General features: G+C 51.9%; 1 protein-coding gene across 1 annotated transcript; it reads left to right on the forward strand.

Annotated features, from left to right (window-relative positions):
• Window positions 1-359: 359 nt before the first annotated feature.
• Window positions 360-5,780, forward strand: IL17B (interleukin 17B). The gene is made up of 3 exons (XM_028106519.1): window positions 360-380; window positions 2,575-2,864; window positions 5,549-5,780. The coding sequence occupies exons 1-3, from the start codon at window positions 360-362 to the stop codon at window positions 5,778-5,780; spliced, it is 543 nt and encodes a 180-aa protein (XP_027962320.1).
• The last annotated feature ends 5,532 nt before the right edge of the window (window positions 5,781-11,312 follow it).

An 11,312-nucleotide genomic window follows, 5' to 3' on the forward strand; every position in this document is an offset into this window, starting at 1 on the left:
GATTGTCTTAGCTGGCCCTGCGGGTGCTGGCCGGGTGGCTAGCCACAGGCCACAGGCGGAGGTGCCACCCGCCAGAGCCCCGCCAGACACACAGGGCATTGTCCCTCAGTCAACAGCCCCTGGGCACCTCGGCCCAGCTCCTGGCCTGCCCCCACGCCCCTAGCTGCCTGCCACTGCGCCAGGCCCAGCCAGCTGGGGGCCTGAGGCTCCCAGCTGATGACGAGCCCACCCAGCCACCCCCAGCAGCCCCCTGACGAGCTATAATTGCTTCGCTCCATCCTGTTGCTGCCATTCTCTTGGCGGAGGCATCTGGGGTTCTAGGCGGGCGGCAGCTGCAGGCCAGCCGCCTGGCTCGCGGGATGGACTGGCCGCACAACCTGGTACGTGGCGCTCTCCCCCCCCAACCCCCACCCCATTTTCGGGCCTGAGGATTTCATTACTTCTTTCCTATTGATTAATGGCTGCCTCTGTTTGGCTTGGAATCTGCAGAGGCGAGTTCTCCCTCGGCCATCTCCCCCAGGGTGAGAGAGAAACAGAGACGGGTCTCAGAGCCTGCAGCCATGGCCAACAGCTCGGGCTCCTGAACTGGGCTCAGCCCGTCTGCAGTGAGGCCCTTTCAGGCCGAAGCCATCGGGGCAGATCTTGGCAAACTCCGTTATCGGGGGTTTTTCCAAAGCGTCCCCGGGGTCCTGAGATCCAGGCCGTGTGACCTTGGGCGAGTCCTTTTTGATTCTTCTTCCCAGGGAAGGGGACTTTGATTCTGTTCTGGGTTTCTCTGAATGGAGAGGCAGAGTTTAAGAACCCCACGGGAGACGCTCAGATGGGAAAGCCAACGGTTAAGGAGACATTTTTCTGCACCAGAATCCAGGGCCAAAAAGGAAGAATTTAGCGACTTAAGTCTCTGTGGTGGATTTGGGGCCAGGCAGTGGTGCTGCCAGGAGGGGCTATGCTGAAACTTGTTTCCAAGGGTCAAGACTTGCTGGGTAGCCTGGATAGTTCAGATGTGGGCCGTGCAGGTGGTGAGGTGAGTGACTCAGGGCAGGTAGGAGCCTGGTTAGATTCAGGGACCAGATGAAACCCTCCTGAAGTTTCCTCCCTTCTGGCGAGCCCTGGGCCCCACCCAAGTTCTGGTCCGTGTCTCCTGGGCTTGCTGAGGAGTCTGGGTTTTGCCAGGCCCCCAGGGCTTCTCCCGAGCAAGCCAGAGCCTTTCCTGACACTCCCGGTTCTGTGGGAACAGGAGAACGACGGTTGGATACAAGTGGGTGAGGCGTGGATGGTGGGCGGCAGGCAGAGCGCTGGGCGTGAAGGAGGGGAGCACAGGTGTCATGGCGTCCAACGGGGATCCTCAGCCAGGACCTGTCTGATTCCCCACCTTAGTCTCACCCCCCCACCCCCCACCCCCCACCCTGCCCTGCTGGCTTCCTCTGCATACTCTATTTCAGCCTCGTGGTTTCCCCAGCACAGCTGTTCACCAACTCAAACCTCCTTTCACACTGCTCCCCTCCCTGTGAGATATTTAGACTCCCTCTGCCCACATCTGCCTCCCTCTTATGCTTCAGACCTCACCTACATGCCCGCTCCCCAGAAAGGCCTTGCGGGACCAATCCACTGCACCGGCTAAGCCGCTGTCCCTGATCTCTAGCCACATGCAGCCCACCTCATCATCATCAACAACCAGCCCCAAGAGATTTAGGGGCTTGTTTCTTGTCTACTGTGTCCTCCCCATCCCAGACGGTGAGCTACAGAAGGGCAGGGATGGGGACAGCCGTTCACTGACCCAGTCACGGGGGTTGAGACACTATGTGGAAACTGTTGCAATGTCTGTCCACACGAGCTCTGTTCTTGGTGGGGGACGGCCGTATAAAAGAACCACACACACACACAATAAGTCTACAGTCACGCAAGGGGCGTGTGGTGCTGGGAGCCCAAGAAAGTCCACTGAGGCATCCCTAAGGACATGACCCTGGGCTGAGACATGAGGGGTAAGAGGCATTTAGAAGGTGAGGGGAGGCAGGACTCTGCAGGTAGCAGCCTGTGCAAAGTCCCTGTGGCAGGAAGGATCATGGCGGGAAGAAAGGCTTCAGAGAAGGCCAGAGGCTGGAGCACAGGTGTGAGAGGAATCAGGGGTGGTCTGAGGAGGTGAAGGTCAGACCGTGTGGCAGAGTCGGGGTGTTGTTACCCTGAGGGTGAACTGCTAAGCTGGAGGGTGACATGATCAGATTTGCATTTCAAACACCTGTCCTTGGCCATGGTATGGAGAACAGATTGAAGGAGCCAGGGAGGATGTGGGGACCCCAGGTAGGAGGCTTTTGAGGGAAGTGAGGATGGTTGCCCAGAGAAGTGGAAGTGTGGTGAGATGTTTAAGAGGTGCCTCAGGTAGGACTTAGCGATGACTATGGTACATACACACACTTGTGGTACACGTGTGGTGGCCTGGTGGGACCAGGCCATGCATGGCAGGTGAGGGTGGTCCCCATAGAGGCTCTCTTCCCTCTCTCCTTCTTGGGCCTTGAGCCTTGTCCCAGAGCGGGAGACCAGGCTCTCCTACCTTTGACATGTGGCCTTCTTCCCCAGCTGTTCCTTCTCACCCTCTCCATCTTCCTGGGGCTGGGCCAGCCCAGGAACCCCAAAGGCAAGAGGAAGGGGCCAGGGCGGCCTGGCACCCTGGCTCCAGGGCCTCACCAGGTGCCGCTGGACCTGGTGTCCCAGACGAAGCCGTACGCCCGCATGGAGGAGTATGAGAGGAATCTCGGGGAGATGGTGGCCCAGCTGAGGAACAGCTCCGAGCCGGCCAAGAGGAAGTGTGAGGTCAACCTGCAGCTGTGGCTGTCCAACAAGAGGAGCCTGTCACCCTGGGGCTACAGGTAGGCTGGGCTGGGCAGCCAGGGGCGAGCCGCACACGGAGCCTACCGTTCCCATCATTGTCACAGTTACACCTTGGATTCAGCGGCCTCAGCGCCTGGTTTGAATCCCGGCTCTGCTTCTTACTGGCTGTGTGGCTTAGGGCAAGCTTAGCCTCTCTGAGCCCCAGGTTCCTCAGTGTAAGTGGCGGTGATACGGGTTCATACTCATAGGTGTTTTTATTTTTTTTCATTTAAAAAAGTCTAAATACAATTAGTCAACATATAGTACATCATTAGTTTCAGAGGTAGAGTTCAGTAATTCATCGGCTGCCTATAACACAGAGCTCATCACATCATGTGCCCTCCTTAATGCCTGTCACCCAGTTACCCCAATCCCCCACCAATTCCCCTTCAGTGACCCTCAGTTTCTTTCCCATAGTTAAGAGTCTCACTTCATAGGTTTTATAGGCTTGTTATTAAATGAGCTATGGAGGCAAAGCCTGCGGATTGTGGTTCACATCCCCGCTAAGGGCCTGCAAGGCTCTCACTTCCTCCCAGTCACAGTTCTTGCAGGAGGCCTCAAGTTGCTGTGTCAGCATCTGTCTCATGTTTGACTGGCACCTTCCCAGGGCCTGCATCAGAGTCATGTAAGGATTCGAGTGGCCTATTCAATCACAGTCTCCAGGAAGAGGCGCAGAAAGTGGTATTTTTTTTCAGATTTTCTTTCTTTCTATTTATTTATTTATTTATTTATTTATTTATTTGTTTGTTTGTTTGTTTGTTTGTTTATTTAGATGTAGTGTATTTTAAACATCTCCCCATGATTAGGGTGCACAGCCAGGTTTGCTAGTTAAGACCTGCCGTCCCTACATGATAGGTTTGGTGTCTCACCTTGACTGTAGCTCTCCTTCTAAGCACAGACCCTGGCATACAGGAGGGGCTGAATGTATGTGTGCTGAATAAGTAATGAAGAAATAGACTAGGGCACCTGGTGGCTCAGTTGGTTAGGCGACTGCCTTCGGCTCAGGTCAGATCCTGGGGTCCCGGGATCGAGTCCCACATCGGGCTCCCTGCTCAGCAGGGAGTCTGCTTCTCCCTCTGACCCTCTTCCCTCTCGTGCTCTCTATCTCTCATTCTCTCTCTCTCAAATAAATAAATAAAATCTTTAAAAATAAAAAAGAAATAGACTAACCTGGAGGGGTCCTCACTCACAAATCAGGCCAAAGATTTTTTTTCATGATTTATTTGAGAGCGAGAGAGTGCGAGAGGGAGCAGGGGGAGGGACAGAGGAAGAGGGAGAAAGAGAATCTCAAGCAGACTCTTTGCTGAGTGTGAAGCCTAAAGTGGGACTTGATCTCACAACCCTGAGATCATGACCTGAGCCAAAACCAAGAGTCGGATGTTTAACCAACTGAGCCACCCAGGTGCATCCAGGCCAGATACTTTTTAGCTGCACATCTTAGGTCCCGAGACTCTAGAAGAGTATGTTCAACAGAACTTTCTGTGATGATGACTAGCTTCATGTGGCTCTTGAGCACTTGACATGTAGCTAGTGCAACTGAGGAACTCATTTTGATTATTTCATTTATTTTAGATTTATTTATTTTAAGTATAGTTGACTAATTTTGATTGAGTTAAATTTAAATAGTCACATGTGGAATGTGTATCTGGAATGTGGCCATTAGAAGGGTCCGTTAAAATCCTGCAAACCTGGGCTTCAAACTTTACTGTGCCCTTGATTTTTGGTGGGGATCTTATAAAAATGCAGGTTGTGACTCAGGAGATCTGGGGTAAGGATGAGATTTTGCATTCCTTTTTTTTTTTAAGATTTTAATTTATTTATTTGACAGAGAGAGAGAGACAGAGAGAGGGAACACAAGCAGGGGTAGCGGCAGGCAGAGGGAGAAGCAGGCTTACAGCTCAGCAGGGAGCCCGACGTGGGGCTCCATTCCAGGACCCCGGGATCATGACCTAAGCAGAAGGTAGACACTCAACGACTGAGCCACCCAGGCGCCCCGAGATTTTGCATTTCTAATACGCTCCTGAGTGATGCAGATGCTGCAAGTCCACAAACTCCCTCCCTCCCATTTAGCAGACGAGAAAGCTGAGGCACAAGGAAGGCAAGGTCACAAAGCAAGTCCCTATACTCTCAGCTCTAGGAGGGAACCTGTGTGTGTTGTCCATGAGTGAACACCTCATGTCTAGGACAGATTCACTCACATGGTGGGTGTGTGAAAAGTATGTCTTGAATGAAGAGAAACGCAGTCAGAATAGAACCCAGGCCTCCTGACTCCTCTTCTGGTGAGTATTAGGCATCAACGAGCTCCTACGTCATTTCCCGTGGATGAAGTTATATATAAGTATAAACACGTGGCAGGGGAGGGGGTGCGAGACAGAGAAAGCGTTGGCTTCCTTGCGATCCCACAGTACAATCTAGTACTGGGATGGGCAACTTGGGGATGAAAGAAGGGAACTGGGTGACTGGTGACCTTGAGCCTGGATAACTTTGGGGCTGGCTTGCCTTCTAAGATCTTCGGTTTTCTCACCTGGAACCCGGAGTTCATCACTGCCCAGGCCCCAGCAGAGCACAGTCTTGCTGCGGGTATGAGAACCCCAGTTAGGAAAGGTAGGGGTGTGGGGCCTAGGCATGGATTTGCCCTGTCCTGAGCACCTGCCCCTCAGGGCTCTCTCCTGCCTTCTTGCAGCATCAACCATGACCCGAGCCGCATCCCTGTGGACCTGCCGGAGGCGCAGTGCCTGTGTCTGGGCTGCGTGAACCCCTTCACCATGCAGGAGGACCGCAGCATGGTGAGCGTGCCCGTGTTCAGCCAGGTGCCTGTGCGCCGTCGCCTCTGCCCGCTGCCACCACGCACCGGGCCCTGCCGCCAGCGCGCCGTCATGGAGACCATTGCGGTGGGCTGCACCTGCATCTTCTGAACCGGAGGCTGAGGGTAGCCAGAGACCACCCTCCCTGCGCTCCCATGCCAAGCGAGGCCCATGAAAAGTAAACGCTGTCTTTTGTTAAGCAAGATCTTGGGTTTGCTCCTTGTGGCTCCGAAGCTGAAACTGGGGTGGGGAATGGGAGGTTGCAGGGAGGTAGATTTCGGATCAATATAAAGGAGGATATTCCATCACCACCACTGAGATAGGTTATTTTAAAAATACCGCATTCATTTCTACCACTTAGGGCAGTCACATACTTCCTTTAGTTGGGGTTTATAAGCCTATTTCAACCAAGTTACTGGAGCTTGGTTGATCCAGACCTATGTAGGAGTGAACAAGCACTAGCCCTCCCCAAATAAATCAAGGACAATTGCAAACAAGCTCTTAGGAAGCGGTGAGCTCCCAGTCTCTGGAAGGGCCCAGCTAATGCTGAGGCTCTATGGATATTGTAGAGCAGATTCCTGCTTTGGTTGGACTAAGTAACCTGTAAGGTCTCTTTCAGCTCTAAGATTCTCTGTAGGTCAGCCTTAGACCCAGAGAAGAGCAGAGCCTCTGGATTGCCAAAGAGTGGGGGTCTTTCACCAGGGCCAGCCGGCCCTGAATCTTCCATGTGGGTATACATTTTTCTGGGCTGGGATCCCTTGCTTTGAACAAACACTCAAGAGTTGAGAAGCACCAGTGTAGATCATTCTTTCCTTCAGCCTTATGTACAAGGGGATCCGTCTAGATGGTTTGCTGATATCATTGGTTCTCAAACTTTAGCTAGCACCAGAATCATCTCGAGCGTTCATTAAAACACAGATTGCTGGGCCCCGCACACGGTGGTTCTAATTCAGTAGTTTTTAGGTGGGAGCTGAAACTTGGCTCTTCTTTCTTTCTTTCTTTCTTTTTTTTTTTAAGATTTTATTTATTTGAGAGGGAGAGAGAGCACAAGTGGGCTGGAGGGGCAGAGGGAGAGGGAGAAGTAGGCTCCCCGCTGAGCAGGGGGCTCGATCCCAGGACTTCAAGATCATGACCTGAGCAGAAGGCAGACGCTTAACCGACTGAGCCACCCAGGTGCCCCAGAAACTTGGCATTTCTAATGCACTTGGTCCCAGGTGACACTGATGCTGCTTATCTAGGGGCCACATTTTGAGAACCACTGGATTTTTTTTTCTTTTTGATTTTTTATTTAAATTCTAGTTAGTTAACATACAATGCAATATTGGTTTCAGGAGTAGAATTTAGTGATTCATCACTTACATACACACCCAGTGCTCATCATAACAAGTGCCCTCCTTGGGCGCCTGGGTGGCTCAGTTGGTTGGGCGGCTGCTTTCGGCTCAGGTCATGATCCTGGAGTCTCAGGATCGAGTCCCGCATCGGGCTCCCTGCTCGGCGAGGGGCCTGCTTCTCCCTCTGACCCTTCCCCCTCTCATGTGCTCTCTCTCTCTCTCTCTCAAATAAATAAATAAATAAATAATTTAAAAAAATAACAAGTGCCCTCCTTAATACCCATCACCCGTCTCGCCCATCCCCTCCCCTCCATCAACCCTCAGTTGAGAACCACTGGCTTAGATCAAGACACTCTGCTGATCAAAAAGGCACTGCCGACTGACTTGTCCTAAAGCTCCTGCTGGTTCCTGCCCCCTGGATAACTCCCTGCTCCCCCCATTAGCTCCTTGCAATTCAATCCTCCCCCTGACCTCCTAGCCCCTGCAGCTAGTCCTAAATCAGCTGTTCTAGGGTCTAAAAATACCTTCCCTGCCCCAAGACAGCTGAGGGGTTGAGGTTATTTTCTGAGGGTAAGAATAGCTGGCACTTCAGAGGTAATTTCAATAAGAGGGCCAAGAGCCAATATGGGGATACTTTGCTTGGCTCCTCTACCTTCAGTTTTAGCTCTGAATGTTTTAAAAGTCTAATTCGTGAAAGGGCAGTGATTAGGTATGCGCCTGTCTGGGGTGGCAAGCAACTTACCTTTTTTGGTATTGTTCTAGAGTGGATACTGGTTAAAATTACCCCAGGAAGCTTTGGCCTGGTTCCAGACACATGGAAAATAGACTTCATGAGCCAGCCTGAGCTGACGCCTTTAGCAGCCGTCCCTTCTCCTTGGGGTTGTTCATCTCTGAGGCCCCCACAGCCCACTCTTGGGGCTTTAGGACATGCCTTCAAGGCTGGTTGTGGGGTGAGGGCGTGGGAAGAACTGAGCTGCAGGAGGATTGCTCTAGTCCTGGGAGAGCCCGAGTTCTCTGGGGCATAGGAATTGGGCGGGGAAACTCCTCATCCGGGTGGGACAGAGAGCCTCAGTAAATGCCAGCTAATTTTATATGGATGCTGCCTTTTCCTCTGTCTGGGTTTCAGTATTCCTGTCTGTGAAATGAGCAGGTGGGATTTAGGATCTTTGGGGTCTTTTCCAGTGTTACCATTCTGCAGCTTAGGAGCGTGGCCTCATAAGCCTGGGCTGGCAGCTGGTCCTTCCCAGTCCCCTGGTTTAAAGGCAGAGCAAGTTGCTCAGGACCTTTGGAGGTCCAGGGAGAGCACTGGGTCTGCACCGTGCCCAGGAACCTCTTTTGGTTTGAGTTGATGTGTGTTTCCCGTTTTGCGTTATCTGGTGAGAAACCCCCACTCCATGAAAATAGGGGCCTTATCTGCCTCCTTCAGTGCTGCATCTCTGGCACCTAGCATGGTGTCCAGTGCAAAATGGGATGAAGGGCTTGGTGAATGCATGCATGCATGCATGCATGCATGGAGGCCTCTAGGGGGAGCTCAAGATCTGCCCCAGCTCCTGTTGCTCCTTTAGAGGTGGATCAGGGGCAAGGCATTCCTCTGGCCCCTGCCATTCCTTAGTTATCCCCAACTCTACCCTCCACAACCTCCCCTACTTCCAGGTGTTGAAGTTTCACTTAGGTCACCTGCTCTGGGAGTGGAATCCCTGGGAAGAGTTTTAAGTGTCCGCCACACTGCTCCAGGACTATTGCTGATGAGTATGGCCTCCTTCCTTCTTTGGCAGATTATAGGGCTCTCTGTTGCTGCAAATGCTCTCTCTTCTCCCAGAAGGCTATGGGCCCTTTGGGGCTCCTATCCCGGGCTGAGAAGGCTAGGCTGGGCCCTGGGGCCAAGGTTTCCTGCTGGTCCCCATGCTCCTTTCTGCTATCTTCAGGAATCTCTGGATTTTCCTTGCAGGCAGAGGTGGTGAGGTCCCGCTCCTGGGTCGGGGCTTGAGGAAGCAGGCCAGCAGGAAGTGTGGGCATTTTGGCCGGCGTTGGTACTGAGCTGTTCAGGCCTGTCTACCCAGATAAAGGAAGTTCCCGAGGAACGAGCCTCCTTCACTGCAGTCAGGCTGGGGCGTGGAGCCAAAGCCCCTGCTGAGGACTGGGGATCAGGTGTAACTGTCCTGGTTTGCCTCTTCTGTGCGCAAAGCCTTAGGAATGCAAGGGATGGATGGTTATCCGGGACAAGTTTGAAATTGGCCTTGACCCTCTGGCCCAATTCCAATGCTCATCAAAGACACCATGACAGCCCATGGCATCTTCATTTCAAACATAGACCATGAAAGGATGTCATTACATATTGATTCCACTGGCCTTGAGAAGAGGGCGAGGGCACAGCCCCATCCTGCGTGTGGTTGACATCGTGCGTCTCTCTAACACCCTTTCAACTTTTCCAAATTTGTAGTTTGGATGAGACCACCTCTGCTCCAGGGGAGGGACTTGGCTCTTCTAAGCAAATCAGCTTCATTTCATCCCCTGTGTCCTGATGACTGGTCTAGCAGTGGAGACATAAGCCAGTCAGCACGCATGGCATTTGCTTGGTCACTGCACATTGGTTCAGCAGGGGCCCAACTGGCCCAGAACCAGCTTTGGTTCACAGGTGGGAGAGATCTCTCGGCAGCCATCCTTGACCAGGAGAGAAGAAAAGGGTCTGGCACGACACAGAGCTGATGCTTGCTCTGTGCCTGGACTCTTATAACCGGTAAGACCTTGAAATTGCTTAGGCCAGTTTAAGGTTGGTTTTCTACTACTTCAGCCAAAAGCATTCTTACTGATGTGCCGGCCTCTTAGTTCCTATAATAACCAATAAGTACGTGCTACCTGCACTTCAAAGGCACCATCTTCTTCACTACCACCTCTATCACCCCAGCATAGCAAAAATGCCTCCGCCTACTTGCAGGGTATTTTGTCCCATGCTGAATTCAAATTTTTTTTTTTAAGATTTTATTTATTTATTTTAAAGAGCGAGTGAGCGTGCATGCGCCAGCAAGAGCAAGGGTAGGGGCAGTGGGGGAAGGAGAGGGAGGAGGAAAGTATCTCAAGCTGACAGCACTGAGCAGAGTCGGAGGCAGGGCTTGATCCCATGACCCTGAGATCATGACCTGAGCTGAAACCAAGAGTCAGAGGCTTAACTGACTGAGCCACCAGGGCACTCCTGAATTCAGTTATTTTTAGGGAGACGCTCCAGATTTAAGCCCTCTGAACTCACCAAGAGACCTTGGGTGAGTTATTTCCTCAAGCTGGGCTGTTGTCGCCATCTCTACAGAAAGACGGAAGTTGGCTGGATGACCTTGGGAGCCGTTCCTGTTAGGAAAGCACAGTATCAGTACTGTTTGGCAGTGCTATGTCCTCATGGTTTCTGGGCCCTCCCCCAGACCCAGATTCAGCAGTTCTGGGTGGGAACTGGGCATCAGTCTCAGCTTAACCTCAGAACTCCATCCCGACACCTTTTCATCCTTTCTTGTGCTGGGGTGAATGTTTTCGGGTAAGGTAGGGCTGCTCTCCACCATGTGGGCCCTTGTATTCTTGCAAGAAAGATCCACCCTATTACTCTTCAACCCGTGCATAATGGATAGAATGGTCGACTCTTCCAGGTGCCAGGGAGAAACTTTCCTCTTCTTATGGCCTGGTGTATTTCCCTTTTTCCACTGGTTGCCAGGAAGCTCAGAAGTATACTAACAACTTCACTGAGGTAACCATCTCAGTAACCATCTCTTGCTTGGGTCCCACCATAGTCATCTCTCCCAATATGCAGTGTTATTGAGAGGCTTGGGTGGTGTCTAGGCACCTAGTTCTTAACTAGTTAAGACATCTAGCAAGCGCACAGGAAATAGGAGTTACTATCACGTCTTATGTTTTCTGATCTTCCCTTCTACTTTATTTGTAACCATCTGGTACATGTCTTTACTTTTATTAAAGATTTATTTATTTATTTGGGGGGGCAAGAGAGAGAAAGAGAGAATAAGCAGGGGGAAGGGCAGAAGGAGAGAATCTTAAGCAGACTCTCCAATGAACGCAGAGCCCAGAGCCTGATGCAGGGCTTTGATCCCAGGACCCTGAGATCATGACCCGAGCGGAAATCAAGAGCTGGCTGCTGAACCGACTGAGCCACCCAGGCGCCCTCGTATGCGTGTTTCGTTGTAGGAACTGCCTCGCATACATTTTGGGAGTAGGCAATGAAAAGCAATAAAGAAATGTGACTCAGGATTCTCTGCCCCATATTTCCTCCCAGTTATCCATCCCCATCTTCTAGTTAGGAAATCAAGTCAGAAGCAGC

The sequence above is a fragment of the Eumetopias jubatus genome, unplaced genomic scaffold (genome assembly GCF_037043125.1).
Source record: "Eumetopias jubatus isolate StellerSeaLion01/CBP00866 unplaced genomic scaffold, mEumJub1_p1.0 scaffold_5, whole genome shotgun sequence".
Lineage (NCBI taxonomy): Eukaryota > Metazoa > Chordata > Mammalia > Carnivora > Otariidae > Eumetopias > Eumetopias jubatus.